At 47.9% G+C, this 21864-nt stretch overlaps 2 protein-coding genes across 2 annotated transcripts in view; one reads left to right on the top strand and one right to left on the bottom strand.

The window, feature by feature from the left end:
* The window catches only part of LOC126524416 (serine/threonine-protein phosphatase alpha-2 isoform), a 72454-nt gene extending 69826 nt beyond the window's left edge, over positions 1–2628 (bottom strand). Inside the window, exon 1 of the mRNA XM_050172735.3 lies at positions 2435–2628. Coding sequence (XP_050028692.1) covers positions 2435–2492 — 58 coding nt within the window. The 5' untranslated portion in view covers positions 2493–2628. The remainder of the gene's footprint in view (positions 1–2434) is intronic.
* A 478-nt stretch (positions 2629–3106) lies between these two features.
* The window catches only part of LOC126524417 (3-oxoacyl-[acyl-carrier-protein] reductase FabG-like), a 51888-nt gene continuing 33130 nt past the window's right edge, over positions 3107–21864 (top strand). The window contains exons 1-2 of the mRNA XM_050172736.3: positions 3107–3376; positions 10727–10866. Of these exons, the coding sequence (XP_050028693.1) occupies positions 3340–3376; positions 10727–10866 (177 nt within the window). The 5' untranslated portion in view covers positions 3107–3339. The remainder of the gene's footprint in view (positions 3377–10726; positions 10867–21864) is intronic.

Here is a 21864-nt window from a genome sequence, read left to right on the forward strand (position 1 = left end):
TTGGCAAAACTGTCACAGAGAGATTTCAATTGCTTAGCCAAGCGTACGGAGAGGACCGTAAGAGTCGCACGTGGTGCTATGGACAGTTTAAGCGTTTTAGACACGGTATAATGTCTGTCGGTGACGATCCTTCTTAGTTTGGACTACTTTCCATTTCAACAGATTATGATCAAATCGAGATAGTTCGTGCTGTGATGAGTGGAAATCGTCGTTTGACTGGTCTAAAAGTTGCTGGCTAAGTGGGCATCAGTGTAGGATCATGCCATCAAATTTTGTGGGACAAACTTATGATCTGTCGTGTCAGTGCAAAATTCGTACTGCATTTGTTGACCGACGCGGTTGTTGAAATCAGCCAGGAGCTGCTTGTCAGTACCAATGACAATGAAAACTTCTTAACATCATAAGAGGCAATGAGACGTGTGCTTATGGCTATGATATTGCAACGAAGGTGCAGTCGTCACAGTCGGTGGGCAAAGGGCCTCTTCATGCACAAAAAGCACGCATGTGTCGGTCAAGATAAGGTGAACTCAAGGTTGGTTGTGCTTTCAGACTGCAAAGGTTTTGTCCATCAGGAAATTGCAGTCAGATGGTAAGCGGGGAAGTCTACCAGGGAATCCTAATGCATTTGAGCGATTCTGTGAGCATTAAGTGGTCTAAATTGTGGAAAAACCAGACCTGGATGCTGCGTCATGACAATGCTCTGGCTCATGCGTCACACTTTGTGCGCAGCTTTGTAGCAAAACGGCACAATCCCGTTTTGCCGCATCGCCAGTATTCTGCCGACTTAGTCCCAGCAGACTTTTTACCTTTTCCCACACTTAAAACCACGTTGACAGGATGTCGTTTCGAAACCATAGAGGAGATTCAGCACAATGCGACAAGAGACATGCCTGCCATCCGAGAAAATGCGTCTCAGGAGGCTTTACAAAAATGGAAGAAACAATGGGAACAGTTTATTGCCAGTAGAGGGGATTACGTTGAGGAGGACTGTGCTTAACATGTACAATAAGTAATAATGATGTTATAGCGAAAGTTCGGTTTCTTTTTGAACACACCTCCTGCACGGCCTGCAAAAGGTTTTAAAGCTAAGGGGGGAAAAACATCCATAGAACATATGGCTCAGGCATAGCCCGCTGGAAGTAGCAGGTAAAAGAATATCATAGTAACGGATTGTTTACCGAACGTGATCACACGTACCGGCTGCCTGAGTAACTCTGTAGACCGATGCCCGACTGTTCCACAAGCAAGCAGAGTTGCGCAGAAAAAAAACTCATTAACGGCGTTGCAAAATGTCGGGAAGCGATTAAGCGAAACCGAAAGTTAGGAGAAACCCTGCGGCGTTCCGAATGCAGCTCGGTCGTCCGTCGTATGCGCCTGCGGTCAAGGGCACACGACACGGACTATAGTTGTGGGCCACACACACCACGCGCGCGATAAAGGCACAAAGTGGGTGAGCGACTCGGCCGTTATCGCGGCAGAAGAAAAGGAACACGCGAGCAACACGCCGGGCATCCACTGACGCAACGCCTCGCGCAGCCCGGTTTGTTACGGCGACACGACGATGACGACTGGAGAAAAAAAATAAATAAAACATCCGTCAACGGCAGACGCAGTGGCCGATCGTACCCACGTGCTGCGCACACGCGCCCGATCCCAAGTGTAAGTACGTACGGGTAGTGAAGAGAAAGCGCTGCGTAACTCGGCTAGCACGCGCTCGGGCGTCGTCAAGAAGAGAGTTGTCGGCGACCCATCTGCTCTTAGCCGCTTCTTTTTATGCTTTGACTCGTAGTAAACGACGGGTTAAAGGATGCGTGCCGCATCGCGCGCCGGAGGATGCGCTGCCGCCACCCAGACATGTGGCAACGGCACACTCCACGATGCCCATTTGCAAACCCGCTCACCTCTGGACATGCAAATGCCGCGGCCTCTCTTTCGCGACTTCGAAGCAGCGAAACCTCGCAGCCGTCACGCAGCGGGGGAGAAGCGACGGCCGAGTTTAACGTCAAAGTGCCGCTCACGTTCCATCGCTTCGATCGCAACGGCGGAGACAGGAAGGGAGGACACGAAAATAAACAGAGCCGCTCGTTGACTGCGCCTCGTGAGGTCATCACCGGCACGCACGAAACACACGTAGGGCGAAAAATAGCGGACAGAAGCGTGCCCCGCTAAATGCGGACCCGTTCTTCGCGCGACGCTGCACCGCCTCGGGAGACGATCGATTCTTTGTCTTCTTTTACGATTCCGTTTAAATAGGCAATAACAAGAAAAGGTCGGCGTCTCGCGGAGTCCCCTTGCCGGGGCCCGCGGAGGCACCGGTAGCCGGCGCGTGGCCAGCTGTCAACCCATTCATCGGCGCTCGACGGCCCCTGCCATCCAAACACCGCGGCGCGCGGCTAGGACTACCGCGGCGGCGTCCGCTTTCGCCGACACTCACCTTCTAGCAACCTTTGGAGCACATTGTCTATGTTGAGTCGCTCGGGCTGGTCGGCCATCGAAGAGGCTTGCCTTCGGAGACAAACAGTCGGGAGTCGCGCTGCCGCCGAACGCCTTCCTTGCCGATAACGCTGCTCGCAGGTTACCGAAGTAGACCACCACAGACATGCATCGGTGACGTCAGCAGCGCAGAGCGGGGCGCGCACCTGCTTCGCCCTAGCGTCGCTTGGACAAAGCTCCAAAACACGCTAAGCGGTGGCTAAATCGCACGCTACACACAACATTTAGTAAAGCAACGAAGGGGGCTAGTTGGTGAACGTTCATGGTTATATTGCGCTTAGTTTTACACTGACGATATTAAGTGAAGGACAGGACGTGGACGTACGTAGCGCTACGTACGTCCACGTCCTGTCCTTCACTTATAATATCGTCAGCGTAAAACTAAGCGCAATATAACCATGTACTACATAAAACAAGTTAATTGTAACATAATTTCGCAATGTTACTCTTATTAAATTTACTAACCACAAAAGAAATTTCTCCTCATCTTTTTATTATTTGTGCTCGAGTCATGGCTACGCGGGAAGAAAAGGCTCATATGAGGGTATAAATCTGGAGCTAGAGCTTTAATTTCGTTGAGTGAAAATATGCCGTTTTGCTGTACTGTCACTTGCGCTGTGAAATATATGAAAACGTTCAATCCGGAAACGAAACTCCGGATTCCTCCTCGCTCAAGAGCCGCCTTTCCTCCGTCCCACACCACATCTCTTTCACTTGCTTTCGCGTTCACGCAGTACACGGCTGTGCATAGGTGTCCCGTGGCTGTGCCCGCTGTGCATCGTTGTCAGATTCGTTATCGTGCCCCGTTCTGTCAGTCTGCCAGTTAGTCTTTGTGCGAGAGAGGAAATGGCAAGATTGGACGGTAAAGTTGCCCTCATCACAGGTACGTGTGTATATGTGTATCAACAGCGCAGAGTTTCGGCATATTTCTCGCCGGCGTGTGATAAAGGGGCGTGGGTACTTGGCTGCGGAGTCTCGCGTGCGAGCGTTAAAAGGAATGGGACGACAGACTAGCACGCCTCGCACACAACTTCGCGAAGCACCCCGCAGCCAATTTCCCATGAAATATGAAAGTGTTTTTGTTGAATGCACGCTCGCAGCACGTGCATACCCGACCACTTGGTATCGTGGTGGCAGTGCGAGGCGATTTCGCCACTTCAGCGACGAGCAAGCAGCGCGCGCATGTATGCACTGTTCACTCGCGCGCTCGTAGTGACACTGCGTGGCACGCTTATTTTAACTCGGGAAATACGCTTATCGCGATGTGTTCTGCATTATAACTAAGCGATGACGATTCAATCCAGACAGGAAACCTTTTGGGGTTTTTCAAACGGTACCATTAGACTCCAAATTGATTTCATATGGCTTAAGTGAAAACCAATTACATTTGCGTAAACTAGTTGAATTGTCCACTTGGGTTAACGGAAACCAATTGGCGAGTCCAATTGTGTTCGCGAAACAATATTGGTGTGTCCACTCTGCTGGTTTGCAAAAATAATTGCACGGCGTTTCCCATTGGCTCCCCAAGTTTCCATTTGCGTAACTGGACATTTATGCTTTCCAGGTTCCCACTTTGGCCGTGAATATGTTCCTTGGCAGTTTCATTAGCAAATGTTCGTGCCAGATATGTTCTGAAACCGTTATGAGTTAAACATACGTCGCCTTGAAACGGTTTTTGTGACATTATTTTAACAAATCCATTTCGATGTAAAGTAACTTTTGCGGTCTTAAGTTCAGTGCAATATAAGAATTTAATATTTAATAGTGCGTGCAAAGGAAAGTGACTTCAAAGTTTCTACACAGAAGTACTACCACGTGTGCCAAAAGCTTTGGTGCCTGTGCTTTTTAATGGTGTCGTTCTTGGGCATGAATTGTTGGTTGAATACCATGAGAAAAATTACACAGACATTCCACTGGAGTTGTCTAAGTATGCATAATCATTGTGCCATTTGCTCATCTCCACACATAGGACACCACACATTTACCGCAGCTGATGAAGCAGTAGATGGTTCATTAAATGCGTGCTTTATTGGCTTTATAATTTGTTTTGGCTCTTGATGTGACCAGTATAAACCCTTATCAGACTCGATCTGGCACTTATCACTTGTTATCATCCTTTATATAAACCCTTATCGGTTCTTATCATGATTATCAGAATTACACCCACCCTTGTAAGCTGCTATCGCTCTTTAGTACCTTATTTATCCACGGCGATCCATTATCAACCGGGATCAGACCCATGTAAGCACTCATCCCTCCTTATCATATTATTACGATATGATTCCGCGAGAGACGAGCAGCCGCGAGAACGACGAAGTTGGTCGGTGCCCTCGGCACGAGCGAGTGTCAGCCTGGCTCCAGTGTAAATAGCATCTCTCGTCTGTGTCTTTCCACACGTAACATTTCTGGTGGAGGTCAGCGATCCCTGTCCTCACCACGGAACTCCGAAGTGGTCGGCACACCGAGCTTGTCACCATGCCTCCCGGTGACGAACCCGCCTCCGCAACGGCTTCGGCTTGTCCGACTGCTCCAGTCGTCACGGTTGCCCCACATCGTGACCCCGGTGTGTTCTCTGGCCTGGAGGGACAGGATGTCGACGACTGGATCAAGCTCTATGAACATGCCAGCGCTAATAACAGGTGGGACCCAACGATTATGCTCTCCAATGTCATCTTTTATCTCGGCGGCACCCCACGCGTGTGGCACCAAACACATGATGACGAAATAGCCAGTTGGGACAGTTTCAAAGAAAAACTGCGGAAACTGTTCGGCGACCCCATTGCGCGCAAGGCTGCCGCGAGAAAGGCTCTTGCATCTCGTGTTCAGTCACCTACAGAGCCATACGTTTCCTACATCCTCGACGTCTTGGCTCTATGCCGTAAAGCTGACGATCATATGTCCGAAGGAGATAAAGTGGCACATGTGCTAAAAGGCATCGCCGACGACGCTTTCAATTTGCTTGTTTTCGGCAACGTGTCAACTATCGATGCCATTATAAAAGAATGCCGTCGCCTTGAACAGGCTCAGAGCCGCCGTATCTCAAACCACATTGCGCGCCTACCCAACACTGCTGCTACGTCGACATGTGAGGGTCGACCACGTCAGACCACCACCTGTGACGACGTCACCCGCATTGTTCGCCGCGAACTCGAGGCCGCCTCTTTGCCAGCCTTCTCCACGCCGCATCCCGATCCGCCAGCAACCACCATTGCGCTGATTCAGGCTGTCGTCAGACAGGAATTTGAAAACATGGGTCTGAACACCGTGTGTTCCACGTCTCGACCCAGCGTTCCCCAGTTATCTAGCGGCCCTCCTCATCCCCGGCAGTCCTTTTCTACCACATCTCGCCGCAACCCGTCCGAATGGCGTACACCTGATGACAGGCCGATCTGCTTCCACTGCTGTCGCATCGGCCACGTCGCCCGTCACTGCCGCAACCGATGGCCCCCACCTCCTCGGACTTACGCCCCCACTTATTCCCGCACCTTTGGACCTTCTGTACCCTATGCCACCCGCCATGAACCTACTACTGCTGATGTGTCCCTGCTCCGAACCTTCGCTACAGCCGCTCGCCCTCACCTCGACGCCACCAGTCTCGTTCGCCCCAACCCCGCCGCTTTTCTTCGCCGCCTATCGCCTCCCGCACCCAGCCGGAAAACTAGGCACTGCAGCTTCTGGAGGTGAAGCTGCGTTGTCGACCCTGCCCTCAAATCCTCTGCTCACGTTACCTACTAACCGAAACCATCTTGACGTTCACGTTGACGGCTATCCTGTCACGGCACTCATCGATACAGGCGCACATCTTTCTATTATGAGTGCTGCCTTCCGACGACGACTGAACAAGCTCCTCACCCCAGCGTCGGCACGCGTCGTCCGCGTTGCGGATGGCGGTACTGTGCCTATCATCGGCATGTGTACGGCACGTGTCAGCATCGCCGGCCGCCACACTCCTGTACTCTTCGCTGTAATTGCTCATTGCCCCCACGACCTTCTTCTCAGCCTCGATTTTCTCTCCGCCCATTCTGCCCTAATTGACTGCTCTTCCAGTACCCTTCCCCTCGAGTTGCCGATGCTCGCAGAACCTTCTGACGCACCCCACTGCCGCTTACGCTCCACCGGCTTTCTTCGCCTGCCGCCAAAGTCCATAGCCTACATTGAACTGTTGTCTTTCCCACCAGTTCCTGATGGCGAGTACCTCGTCACTCCTCTGCCCGACATCCCAATACAGTATGACGTCACCGTGCCTCACAGTATAGTTACTATTACTGCGAACCACACTCGCATGCCTGTCAGTAACTTTGGATTGGCAAAGCAAATTCTACCGCAAGGTATTTGCCTTGCCACCATTGATTGTCTCGGCGACCAATACGTGGCAGCGTTATCGACCGATGGTTCTCGCGACCTTAGCATGCTCATCGCGCCAGCCTCGGCCGTCGATCCCAACATAAAGAAAATGGTTGCGACGGACCTGTCCTTTACGCAGGCTGAAGACCTTTGCGAAGTATTATCGTCCTACCACGATATTTTCGACTTTGACGATCGCCCTTTAGGCCAGACGCTCGCGGTCAAGCATCGCATTCTTACTGGCGATGCTGTGCCTATTCACCGACGACCGTATCGAGTTTCTGTGTCGGAACGCCGAGTAATTCAAGATGAAGTGAACAAAATGCTCGATAAAAACATCATTGAGCCTTCATCGAGTCCCTGGGCGTCACCTGTGGTGTTGGTTAAGAAGAAGGACGGCACGTGGCGCTTCTGTGTTGATTACCGTCACCTGAACAGCATTACAAAAAAGGACGTCTACCCGCTCCCACGTATAGGCGACGCCCTTGATTGCCTGCACGGTTCCAGATATTTCTCGTCTATTGATCTTCGTTCGGGATATTGGCAGATTGCTGTTGACGATATGGACAAAGAAAAAAACCGCGTTCATCACACCTGATGGCCTATACCAATTTAAAGAATGCCGTTTGGATTATGCAACGCCCCTGCCACCTTTGAGCGTATGATGGACTCCTTGCTCCAAGGTTTCAAATGGTCCACATGCCTCTGCTACCTCGACGACGTCATCGTCTTCTCGCCAACGTTCGACACTCACCTTGAGCGTCTCACAACTATACTTGATGTATTTCGAAAGGCGAAGCTGCAACTTAACTCATCGAAATGTCGTTTTGGCCACCGACAAATTACTCTTCTGGGCCATCTAGTTGACACTTCCGGAGTACAGCCTGACCCCGACAAAACTCGCGCTGTCCGAGAGTTTCCGGTTCCGAAGACAGCCGCAGACGTTCGAAGTTTTGTAGGGCTGTGCTCGTACTTTCGTCGTTTTGTTCCAGATTTTGCGACAATTGCTAGGCCCCTAACTAATCTTTTGAAGAAAGGCGTACAATTCTCGTGGGGTACTGCAGAAGCCGCCGCCTTCTCTCGTCTCGTCACTCTTCTAACCTCACCACCCATTCTCGCCCACTTCGACCCTGATGCCCCTACAGAATTACGTACAGATGCCAGCGGTCATGGCGTAGGTGCCGTCTTAGCCCAGCGTCAGCGTGGCAAGGATCGCGTTATTGCTTATGCGAGCCGCCTCCTAGCACCATCGGAGCGCAACTATTCCATTACGGAACGCGAATGCCTTGCTGTTGTCTGGGCGGTTGCAAAGTTCCGTCCTTACCTTTATGGTCGCCCTTTTTCCGTAGTCACTGACCATCATGCTCTTTGCTGGCTCTCATCGCTAAAAGATCCTACAGGCCGGCTTGGTCGATGGGCTTTGAGGCTACAGGAATTTTCATATTCCGTGGTGTACAAGTCTGGCCGCCTGCACCAAGACGCTGACAGTTTGTCGCGTTACCCTGTTGACGACTCTGACTCCTCCAATATTGCCAGTGCTTCTTGCGTATTCTCGGTACCCAGCTGCTTCATTTCGCCGACGAGCAACGCCGTGACGCCTACATCAGAGCACTCATCGACCGTTTTGAACACTCTCCGGCCGATGCTACTCTACGCCTCTTCGTCCTCCGCGACGGTACTCTGTACCGTCGTAACCTTCATCCAGACGGCTCTGAGTTCCTGCTTGTAGTACCTAAACACCTCCGCTCCACCGTTCTAGAAGAGCTTCACGACGCACCAACGGCAGGACACCTCGGCGTATCTCGAACCTATGACCGTGTACGTCGCCGTTTTTTCTGGCCGGGCCTTGCTTGTTCCGTACGACATTACGTCGCCGCTTGTGAACTTTGCCAACGACGCAAGAAGCCTTCCCAGCTCCCCGCTGGTTACCTGCAGCCGCTCGACATCCCTGCCGAGCCCTTCCATCGTGTCGGCTTGGACCTTCTAGGCCCATTTCCGGAATCTACATCAGGAAACAAGTGGGTTGCAGTCGCGGTGGACTACGCGACCCGCTACGCAGTAACCTGTGCTCTTCCGACCAGTTGTGCAACTGATGTTGCGGACTTCCTGCTACGTGATATTATATTGATGCATGGTGCTCCGCGTCCATTGCTCACAGACCGCGGCCGCACCTTTTTGGCCAAAGTCATTGACGACATCATGCATGCCTGCTCAATACAGCATAAATTTACCACCTCCTACCACCCCCAAACGAACGGCCTCACTGAGCATTTGAACCGCACCCTTACAGACATGCTATCCAAATACGTTTCAGACGACCACCGTGACTGGGACCTGGCTCTACCTTGCATTACCTTTGCATATAACTCTTCCCGTCTCGAAACTGCTAGCTTTTCCCCGTTTTACCTCTTGTATGGCCGCGAACTGACTGAAGCACTGGACACTGTGCTTCCGTCCGCCCCAGCTTCAACTAGCGATTATGCCCGTGATGCAATCGACCATGCTCGCCAACTTGCGCGCGCTCGTCTACAAGTGTCTCAAGACAAGCAGAAACAACGCTACGACCTCCGTCACCGTGATGTCCATTTTGTGCCCGGAGCCCTCATGTTGCTTTGGTCCCCATCGCGTAAAGTCGGCCTTTGTGAAAAACTGCTTTTCTGTTACACAGGCCCATATCGCGTGATATGCAAAGTGACCGATGTCACCTATGACATCGTTCTAGCCACGCCCACGACGTCCTCCGCTGTGACAACCAGTGACATTGTCCACGTTGCCCGACTCAAGCCCTACAACTCTCCATGCCCCTTGGATATTTCACAGCACCGTGACGGTGCTTTTGCCGCCGGGGTGTAATATTACGATATGATTCCGCGAGAGACGAGCAGCCGCGAGAACGACGAAGAAGTTGGTCGGTGCCCTCGGCACGAGCGAGTGTCAGCCTGGCTGCCTGGCTCCAGTGTAAATAGCGTGTAAATAGCATCTCTCGTCTGTGTCTTTCCACACGTAACAATATTTATCAACTCACTGACTGCTTATCGGTCTGTGTTGTGGGACAAACAGCACAGCACAACACCTTCATATGGTTCAGATATATTCGCCTTCTGCTAGCGTTGGCGTTTCGTTGTGGGCAACATAGTCATGTCGCTTAAATCTCACTTCATAGAGTGTGGTAAAGAAAAGTGTACGTCGACCACTGACTTGCAACTTTAAAAGAACATAAACAAGATGTTTCAGCCCCCATATGGGAGCCTTGTTCACCATGGCTACAGGGGAAGTTTGCAGCACTTACACCATTTGAAATCAATTTGGAGTCAAATGGTACCACTTGAAAAACCCAAAGGTCTCCAAAGGTTTTTTTTCTATTGTGATGTTTTATTTTCTCCCCTTTTGTTTGTTTGACTTTTGTACATTTATCAGGACCCACACTGCCAGCTCGACTGGTCCTCCATGCACTATTGAATTGGAAGGAGGGTGCTATTTTGGCTGTGTTCGTTGAGTACACAGCAGCAAAAACAATAGGGCTCTTCTGCACGGCTATCTGCAAAGCACTCGAGACTTCAAGGACACCATTGTGTTTTGCAGCACATTATTGTGTGCAAGCATCCATTTTTCCTCTCATCATCACCGTCATTCTTCTTGTCTCCCTCCCCTTCTGCAGAGTGACATGCCAGAGCTTCTGAGCAGACTCACCGACCTCTTTGCATTTCCTATATGACAAGCCCTCTATCTTCTCTCATTTCTGTTAAGCAGGCGAGACACTGGCTGAGCAACACTGTACAAGGTGCCAGAACAAGAAGTTCAAAGTGTAGTCCATCTTCAGAGTGTTTGGTGTTGAGCCACACAATCTGGAAATCAGTGTATGTGATCCTGCGCATGCACTTATCTGCAGGGGCCTCGTCAGGTATTGGGCAGGCGACTGCACTGTACTTTGCATCTCTGGGCAGCTGGCTTGCACTGAGCGGCCGCAGGAAGGATGCCCTGGACAAAGTTGCTGACCAGTGCTGCGGCAAGGGCGTCCCAAAGGAGAAGGTACCTTCCTGTCATTGCTGTCTGAAAGGAAGAGCATGCCTGGTGGCAGCAGTGCTCACTAGACAAGGACTGCTTGTCAGACAAGGGGAAGTCGAACGTGGGTGAAAGCAAAACAAACACAGAAGGCATGAGGGAAAATAATTGCTGGCTCTCCTGTAACCGAGAGTAGATGTGAGCATGAAATGTCAACCGGCAAAGCAGATTCGTTAGAGATGACACTAGCCGCAATCTTAAAATGGGTGTAGTGCATGTTCACAACAGCACGACCCATCACACCACCAGTGGCGTAGCCAGAAATTTCGTTCGGGAGGGGGGGGGGGTGGGGGAGGGGGCTCGCATTGCAGCTTGGCCTCCTCCTAAGAGGAAACATTAGGTCGGATTCTTCTACCTAAATACATGTAGAAGGAGAATTCGTTTTTCTCGGCAACCACTGCACCAAATTTGATGAGGTTTGTTGCATTTAAAAGAAAAACTTAAATTCTAGTGACTGTTTGTTTCGAATTTTCGATTTAGGTCGTCAATATTTTATTGAAAAGTGGCACAAATCGAAAAGTTTCAGAAAACGAAACAATGAAGTTTATAAATCTGTAAATCAGCAATGAAAATTTATATATATCAGAATTCTGTGAATGCCACATAATAGTACGTCTACAGCAGGCAAAATTGATATGTTACACATGAGTCTCAAAAAATTAAGTATTATACAAATACGGCTCTTGCAGAACCTTTGTACATAACATAGCCAATTTACATAAGATACAAATAGACGCATCAAATTTGTCCGCTTTGAATGGTCGCTTTGAATAGACAAAATCCAGAATGATTTTCTGCACCGGGTTTGCTTTGGTCGGCGGTGCATGGACAGCGCGAAAAAATTTCGGAGAGGGCTGGAGCCCCATAAGCCCCCCCCCCCCCCCCTGGCTACACCCCTGCACACCACGGCACACTGTGGACTGGTCCATATGGCACTGCCCAGCAAGAATAAAACTGCTGGAGGTGGCACAACAGGCAGCAAAAGACACCAAGAAGACAGAGCGTACTGCCCAGCTAGAAGAATAATGAATTGAATTCTGAGGTTTTATGTGCCAAAACCACGATTTCATTATGAGACACATCGTTGTGGGGGACTCCAGATTAATTTGGACTACCAGGGGATCTTTAACGTGCCCTCAATGCATGGACTTGGGTGTTTTTGCATTTCACCTCCATCGAAATGCGGCCACCATGGCCGAGATTTGATCCCGCGACCTTGAGCTTAGCAGTGCAACACCATAACTGCTAAGCCACCATGATGGGTAGGAGCGCCTGAAGGAGGCGCCACGTAGCATGGCACCATCAGTCGAGGTGACTCAAAAGACTCGCTGCAGAACTCGTGGACCGCAGGCATTCAAAAGACCGCAGGCAGCTAACCCTGCCTCAGCATCAAAAGATGACAATGAAGTGTATGTTGCTCTGTATCTGCCTTTTGAACATTGCTATTGGAAATGACAAATAAAGCTTCGGCATACTAGAAGTTACAGCTTGAGTAGTGTTGTGAACAAACATTAGGAACAGCTCGAAGCAATATTTTTTTGTAACTTGTTTGGGCAGTAACCAGCATATGTAATGTGGTCCTGTAGAAAGGGTTAGGGGCCAGAGACCACGTTGTGTTTTGACTGGTTGCCCAGATTTCGTTTTGTTCACACAACTTGCCCAAATGTTCTCATTTGAGTGCTTGGATAATGATTCTGGCTTTTGGCTTGAGGTCATTTGAAGGTCACCGACAATGGGAGCTTAAAGAATCTTCTGCTTAATAGGAGCCCTAACTCTGGATTTCTCTTCTGCTTTATTTTGTGTGGTACACTAAGTTCAGCAATGCAACACCAACTAGCTGAATCTTGCGCATTAAAAAAAAAAATGCTGTTGTTGTGGAAAGGTTAAAGAGAAATACTCGTCAGTTCTGGTCTTTTGATTCTCAAAGAAAGCAAAGGACACATGGTACGACAGTGCTTCTGATACAGCACACAATGTCGTAATAATGGCTGCTCTGATTGTTGGAAGCTGGTGAAACCTGCCAGAATCTTGTTGGCTGTAGTCTTTGGTACATTGGGTTTCACACAGCACCATACCATTGTATTTTGCTTATCTCAAAATAATATTGGGGGTTGATGCGAGTGAAATCATTTGCCGCCAAAAAAAACAAAAAAAACACGGAATAGCATAGGCTGAAAATCTGTTCCACATAAATCCTAACCCAGTATATTTGGTGTCCCATGTAGCTTGTGCCAGGATTTTAAAAAATGGGCAAATGCCATGTGCCTGGACAGAACCAAGGTAATGTTGCTTGCTGTCACTTGGAGCAAGTCAGACTATATTGTTTTTATTTTAACTAATTGCATAATTATTATTAACTTCTAATATATTATAATCGGAGCAAAATTGCCACTCTGAATATTGTAGGCCATAATGAAAAATCCCCGATCCATCTTTCTGTTACTGAATACTTGCTACATAAAAGCTTTTCCAAGCGTTTAAGAAAGCCTGCAAAACGCAAGAAAGTGCCGGACTACTAGGGGAGAAGACAGGGACGAAAAGTCGCTTGTGGATGCTAGTCAAGGTAGAGGGAGAGTGCGTTGCCAATGAAGTTCGCCTGCTGGCAGCATGGCAACCCAACATTTCAATTTCACCTATCTTCTCTTATAACGAACTACATTGAATAAATTGTTGCAGTAAAACACTTCCTTGATGGCGATCTAAAACTTCCAGTGTATAACCAAAATTTCCGGTGGAGCCTGGTGAGGGGCCCTTTAAAAGATTATTTGTGACACTCTCGAGCACTTGAGGCTTTTCACACTGTGGTTAGAGTTGACTGCCAAGCAAAGTGGGAAACAGTTATTTGCCTGTTTGAATGTCAGGTTAGGAGAAATGCAGCATGCCTGGCTGAGAACTAATATGTCAGATATGATGAGGTCAGGCAACCTGCCTGGGTTCTACCTAAGCCCGAAAGCCCCTACACTCCTCTCTGATGCCGCTACAGCTGGCCCATCCTGGCTGTCTAGCAAACTGTAATCAGGGTCCAGTGACTTTAGAACTGTTGTGCCAATTGTGCCATCCCACACCAAACCAGCAATCTGCGCCAACCTGTGTAAAAACACGAATTTCGAATGAAGTTGCCAAATTTAGCAGGGTGTGCGTATTCAGTGGCGATCACACATCCATAGACATGCGTTGGCTGTAGCACTTAGCCCTGCAGTCCAAGCCTAAGCAATCTGCTTCAGCGTCGGCGTCTTTGGAGTTTGTGTGTTTTTAGTGCATAATTGTAACTAGGCCACAAGAAAATAAAAACCGTTTTTTGCCACAATGCATTGCTAATGTTTCATAAAAAGTGTTATGCATTTGCGCATACGCGAACCAGCTAAAGATGATTTGAACTGGCGCTCATTTCACGGGGCAGTCAGGAAGGAAAGCCGTGCTGAATGAATAAGGTCGTACATTCTGCTCTGCGTGTATGTCATTAGTTTCGTTATACACTTTAGTGCTTGATTTTGCACCGCATTGGTACATCTGCGTCAATTAATGGCGAATACCGTGCATGTGATGTTTTAAATCTATTTCACACGTGCACCACGTCCGCAATCGTCACCCAATTTTGCAGTCGTGCTGCACTATATTCTGCCCGGCCACACCACCCAAAATCAGGCTCTTGCCGCTGCAGAACACAAGCCAATAATGTAAAGTTTCGTATATAGTCAACCTTAGCAGCCAAATTGTGATCGTAACTAAATGTTCGGTGAAACTGTGAATCTCCGAAATTGCGGCAGTGATGTTCGTGACGCGACTGGCACAGGTCGAGTCCAAACGTTTTAATAAATCATCAGTGAGTGCATGAAATATCGGTTGCAGTTTTACATTGGCTTTAAGGCGCCTCTGGTGAAACCACAAGTAAGCTCGAATGTTTTAATGTTTTCAAAAATATCTTAGAACATTTTCTTGGCAAGCGAGAGAAATCCTGGGAAACATGCAATGACCAGTATGTTACTTCACATTTATTCTGTGGTATTCTGGTATGTTAAGGTCGCCAAGACTAAAAATTTATTGAGGGCACCACGCGAACAGCATTTGCTGTACCTTGATGGATGTTGTTTGTGGTGGTCACTGTGAATATCTCTATAATTGTGCACGAATACATTTAATTAGCTAAACTTATAAATTTACTCAATCGATGACACGTTAATGAAAACGTTGTGGATGGTGTTAACAAATGGTTGATAACAGCATTTAAAGCAAGCTATGATTCCTGAAGACTTGTACTTTAATGGGAAAGAAATTTTGCAGAAAAAAAATAAAAATGCTGTGACATACCGTGGTAGTGCTTTTGTGCACCAAAGATTGCATCAATCTTTACACAAACTGATTCAAATAGCAGCACTGGGAATGAACGAGCTGTCGTGCTTTTTCTCGCCGCGTCAGCAGTTTTTGGCACACATCTTTGGCCCTTATGAAAAGCGAAGTAGCCCAATCTTGTAACGGTTCGCTTTTCGATCTGTTACCAGACCGTGGCCCAGGTTTTCACGTTCGTAATATACACATTGTACTACAGGTGACAGATGATGACATTTACGTCTTAGAACACTCTCATTACTGGTGCGGGGAGGTGTTGTCATGAGGATTTCCTTTCTATTTGGAAGAAAAGGACCAGGCAGGACCTATGTCGCTGTATGCATGGTAGTCAGTCATTTCTCGCCATATTCCACAACTTTTGCATTGGCATTCAGTGTATAGACCCTTGTAGGGTCTATACACTGTAGTTCGACTGCAATGCAGCGCTATGGTGCTTCGGCGCAGGTGACCACATTTGTGGTTGCTCCTCAGCTGACAGCAACATGTTCTGCCCCGTGTTGCAGTGCAGAGGTACCTTGTTTTATCGCGTGTGGTTCCGCTTCAACAAGAAAACTAGTATTAAATGTTTCACTGAATGTGCTGTGTGAATGTGCAATATAGTGAGCTTGGTGGTGTAGGTGTGAGGTTTGCCTAAACATGTCAATCAACCTCGGAGTATGCACTAGCTTGTCAGGAAGCAGAGCAAACAATTCGTGCTCCGAAGTGCCAAATTCGCTACTCTAAAACTTCCTTGGCTGCTTCCATCCCTCTGTGTTGCAGCCACCTTGCCTACGTGCCGCTGAGCAGAAATCTTTTGTACGTGAATACTTGGAAAGCAAGCTTCACAATAAACAAAAAGTGTATCATCTTGATTGCTTGTGAGCTATATGCAATAACTCCCCATGTCTTGTGCGCACTCCTGTATTAATTTGCCCTTTCCGGAGATTCAGCACCCGCTACCTTCGAACGATTCATGGATATTATTCTGCGAGGTTTAAAGTGGGAGATATGCATTTGCTACCTCGACAATGTTATTATCTTTGGCCGCATATTTCATAAGCACAACACGCGTCTCGGCATCGTCCTCAGCTGCATACAGAAGGCTTGTCTTGTGCTCAAGTCTCATCATCATCATCATCAGCCTGGTTACGCCCACTGCAGGGCAAAGGCCTCTCCCATACTTCTCCAACTGCCCCGGTCATGTACTAATTGTGGCCATGTTGACCCTCCAAACTTCCTAATCTCATCTGCCCACCTAACTTTCTGTCGCCCCCTACTACGCTTCCCTTCCCTCGGAATCCAGTCCGTAACCCTTAATGACCATCGGTTATCTTCCCTCCTCATTACATGTCCTGCCCATGCCCATTTCTTTTTCTTGATTTCAACTAAGATGTCATTAACCCGCGTTTGTTCCTTCACCCAATCTGCTCTTTTCTTATCCCTTAATGTTACACCTATCATTCTTCTTTCCATAGCTCGTTGCGTCGTCCTCAATTTAAGTAGAACCCTTTTCGTAAGCCTCCAGGTTTCTGCCCCGTACGTGAGTACTGGTAAGACACAGCTGTTATAAACTTTTCTCTTGAGGGATAATGGCAACCTGCTGTTCATGATCTCAGAATGCCTGCCAAACGCACCCCAGCCCATTCTTATTCTTCTGATTATTTCAGTCTCATGATCCAGATCAGCAGTCACTACCTGTCCTAAGTAGATGTATTCCCTTACCACTTCCAGTGCCTCGCTACCTATCGTAAACTGCTGTTCCCTTCCGAGACTGTTAAACATTACTTTAGTTTTCTGCAGATTAATTTTTAGTCCCACCCTTCTGCTCCGCCTCTCCAGGTCAGTGAGCATGCATTGCAGTTGGTCCCCTGAGTTACTAAGCAAGGCAATATCATCAGCGAAGCGCAAGTTACAAAGGTATTCTCCATTTACTCTTATCCCCAATTCTTCCCAATCCAGGTGTCTGAATACCTCCTGTAAACATGCTGTGAATAGCATTGGAGAGATCGTATCTCCCTGCCTGACGCCTTTCTTTATAGGGATTTTGTTGCTTTCTTTAGGGAGGACTACAGTGGCTGTGGAGCCGCTATAGATATCTTTCAGTATTTTTACGTACGGCTCGTCTCTAAATAGTGCCATTTTGGTGAACGCCAAGCCTTGGTGTAGGGACATCTTGTGGACAAAGACGGCATCAGGCCTGACCCTGCGAAGCATTTGGTTCAAATGCCGTTGGTTCAAATGCTGTTGAAGCATTTGAACCACCTCAGTCTGTAAAACAACTTTGCAGCTTTCTAGGGCTCTGCTCCTATTTTAGGCGGTTCTTTCCTTGATTTGCTGATGTCACTTATCCCTTGACAAGCCTCCTGCACAGAAACGCCACTTTTGAGTGTACGCCTGATTGTTCTGCTTCCTTTCGACAGCTGAAGTTTCTGCTGACATCGTGACCGATCCTCTTAACACTTCAATCCTTCCACGCGAACAGAAGTCCACACGGATGCGAGTGGTGTAGGTCTTGGTGCTGTTCTAGTTCAACACTTTGATGGCAAAGAACACGTCCTTGCCTACGCAAGTCAGTCATTAAGCAAACCCGAGCGCAACTGCACAGTGACTCAGCAGGAATGTCTCTCTGTTATTTTTGTGGTGCAGCAATTTCAGCCGTATTTGTATGGGTGTCACTTTACAATCGTCATCAATCATCATTCTTTGTGTACTGGCTTGCGAAGCTTTGCGATCCATCTGGACGCCTTGCACTATGGGCCCTGCGTCTGCAAGAGTACAGCTTCACTGTATCCTACAAGAGAGGCCAACGACATGCTGATGCCGATTTCCTTTGCCAGACACCTCTTAGTACAACTGAATGTGATTCCAACAGTTTTCACCCCCTCATCGCATCCGCACACCGTGATTTCCCAGATGCCACAACCTTTGCAACAGACCAACGTGATGATCAGAATTTAAAGCCACTTTTCTATGCCGCAAAAGAGCCAACATCATGTTTTTGTATTCGTAATGGACTGCTGTATAATAGTTTCTCTGCGACAGCTGCATGGTTTCTTCTGGCTGTGCCAGAAGCCCTCCACTCTTTCGTGTTGCGCATCGTTCACGATGATCCAACTTCAAGTCATGTAGGGTCTATGTGGACACTCCATCGTGCCAAAGAAAGATTTTACTGGCCTCAAACGCGCAAGACAATGGAGGCATACGTAGCCACTTGCGCCGAGTGTCAAAGTTTCTTGCAGCCTGTGGTGCCACCCAGTTCCCCCTTTGAGTAAGTAGGCATCGACTTCATAGGACCATTCCCACGTTCTTCCAGGGGCAACCGCTTGATCATAGTATGTGCCGACTACCTGACTCGGTTCTGCGAGACGGCAGCGCTACCCTCTGTAACTGCAGGCGAGGTTTCAAAGTTTATGCTGCATTGTGTTATACTTCGCCATGGTCCTCCTCGAGTGATCATTAGCGACCGTGGCCGTCAGTTCACAGCTGATCTCGTTGAAAACCTTCCACATTTCTGCGCCTCCAACCTGCGACACTTGACTTATCACCCGCAGACGAATGGTCGGACAGAATGCACGAACAGAACACTTGTGAACATGATTTTCATGTATGTAAACTCCGACCAGAAGAATTGGGACGAAGTATTGCCGTTTGTCACCTATGCATACAACACCGCGCAACATGAGACCACTGGATGCAGTCCATTTTTCCTTCTTTACACTCATCCACCGAGGTGCACATTTGACACTATCTTTCCTTTTGGTAATCACGAGGACGTTTGTATCGCGGAAACCCTCTGCCGAGTGGAGGAGGCTCGGCGCCTCGCTCGATTACATAATCTAGCTTCACAAAAGCAGTCCAAATCCAGATAGGATAGTCGACCCCAGCAATTCACTTACGATCAGGGTGACCTAGTTTGGCTATGCACTCCCGTGCATAAACGTGGTCTATGTGAAAAACTGTTTTCCGACTATGTTGGATAGTCAACCCCAGCAATTCACTTACGATCAGGGTGACCTAGTGTGGCTATGCACTCCCGTGCATAAACGTGGTCTATGTGAAAAACTGTTTGCCGACTATGTTGGACCGTTCATTGTGCTTGAGCATCTCAGCAAAGTGAATTATAGAATTGCGCGCCTTGCTTCATGTGAAAGACAGTCATACAAAACCGACATCATGCATGTAGCCCACCTGAAGCCATTTACTCAACAAAAGCCCCACTGGCTTCTTGCCCGGAGGGCTTCGTCTGCGAGAGGAGCCATGTTACAGTATGTCAAAGATAGTGGAGCAGCAGCAGTAGCAACAACATTAAGAGGGCAGTGGGGAAGAGAAAGATGACGTGCAGTACTGGCACCCACTTGCCCCACCGCTCCCTGATATAGATGCCTTCTACACACCCCATAACAATATATTGAAATGTGTTAACTCATCCTTCATAGAGCGAGAGCACATTATTACGTATAGTTATACCAATGCCTACCATGTGATGAAGTGTCTATGGCATTGCATAAAGATTGCTGCCAGTCACCAAACATTAGTGCAAGCTTTTCATCTTTTGCAAACATGCCCCAAAGATATATTATTTTTTGTCTTGTTTAAAACAACTGCTAAGCTTGATTCGCAGGGCATGACGTTATGCTTGGAAGTTTTTCTACGCCGGGAGGGCTTGAGATATGAATTTATGGAAATCAGATGTAATCAGCTCCAGTCAACCTAGAATGCTACATATCACTACTCTTTAAAATGTACACATTACCCATATTGCCCTGTGAGCAGAGTGGCACCAACAGGAAAATGTTTTTAGAACAGTTAGTTTTATTTGAAGACTAAATAATTTTTACAGCAGAGCTGTTAAGGCCTAGTTCCCCCAGGATCGTGTCCGTGTGTAGACACAAAATCCCGAGGATAGTGCAATGCCGTGCCAGCCCGCGGTGGAGGTGAAGCAGACGTTATGCACTCCCTATACATGGGTCAATCCCTAAGATAGTACAATACCAGGCTGACTCATGGCAGAGGTGCAGTTTGCCAATAAGGGGCCCACAAACACGGCTTCACTGGTCATCCTTCTTCAGAGTGGAAGGGCGCTGGGTTTTCTTGTGCACATCAAGGAGCACAAGTACATATTACAGGCATATCTGCCCACATCATGCTAGCAGCATGAGAAAACAATTTGTCACATATTAAGTATACCATATGCTCTGTATTTATTTTGGCATACTGTATTTGCACAATGCTGGCGTGCACTTTTTTAAATAAAAGGTGCGTTCGAATTTGCATGCACATTACAATTGTAACTAATTCTGCTCAAAATAAAAAATGAGACCAGTTCTTACTGAAAGAAAAGCTCAATGCAAGGTAGCTAGCCACACTGCTACGAAGACACAGTCTGAGTCTTCGTAGCGCTCTTTTTTTTTTTTTCAAGGTAGTTCTTCAGTTGAATGTTTAACACAGCACTCGAAATGTTCCTTATTGAGGGTGGATGGTGGCTACTTGCACAGACATCAAACTCCTCACTATCATTAAGCAACATATCATTTGCACTCAGACGTGTGGGCTTCTGGTTCATGTCAGAGTGAAACAGATACAGTTGAACCCTGCAATAAAGAAATCGGTGTGGAACGTGAATAACTTTGCTTTCGCAAGAATTTCATTGTGAAATGAGACAGCACAAACAGGGAATGGATTGCAGTACGAAACTTTATTGTCCAAATTCTGTTAGACTACTGTTAGCCTTGTTCGATGCTACAAAACCATATTGCCAACAGCACAGTATGCCCCATGCTTTGGTCAGTGATGGCAGCACTGCTGTGGAGCAATATTCTTGGTCAATCGCTTTCGGGGATGAGATTACTTTTGAAACGTTTCGCATAACTCTGCACCATATGCGGTGCAACAGCATTGCTCTAGCGCACGCTGTCGCCCATAGATGCCGACGCATTCAGAGTGGAGCGTGAAAGTGATCGCATCTTGTATTTCCAAAAGCGATTTACCGACAATACAACCCCTTCGGGCAATCCGTACAGGATATGCTTTTTTGGTGGTACTGAAACGAGCATCCTTGAAGCAGGGGTCACATATTCTTGGACAATCACTTGATCATGGCTAGAGGCATGGCAGCCCACGCTGAAGCTGCTATCTCAAGTGCCATAAACAAGTCCATGTTGTCTATGTATTCTTTTGTTTTTGCTGCACTTTTCTCACTGAGCCACAGATTATGCACTGCTCTTGGTGCGCAAAAAATGTGGTCACATGTTGGTAAAGGGCTTGTGGCTGTGCCATTTGAAACAGGTGATCAACAAACAAGATGGCATTCATACAAGATAGTGTTTTCGGCATGCACGATAGCCTCTGATGTTTCTCTGTTTTTGTGAACAAAAAAGGCAGCGATCTCACTAGCTGTGATGGTATTTTATGCAATTCAGGCGGGGGGAAAATGCATTTGAGCACATTGTGCTGTTTGCACTACACAGGTAGGTAATATGGGGTCTAATGTTCTGGCAGATTCCGTTGATGCAGGATTGCAGTTAAGGAATGCTTCATTGTAGAGACATCTGAAATGTGTTGAATCCTATGGGCATTTGCCATGGATAGGTAACTACTTCATCGAGATTGTGTTATCGCTGGGTTCAACTTCGCTCGTAT

This window comes from Dermacentor andersoni, chromosome 3 (assembly GCF_023375885.2).
Source record: "Dermacentor andersoni chromosome 3, qqDerAnde1_hic_scaffold, whole genome shotgun sequence".
In the NCBI taxonomy this organism is placed as follows: domain Eukaryota; kingdom Metazoa; phylum Arthropoda; class Arachnida; order Ixodida; family Ixodidae; genus Dermacentor; species Dermacentor andersoni.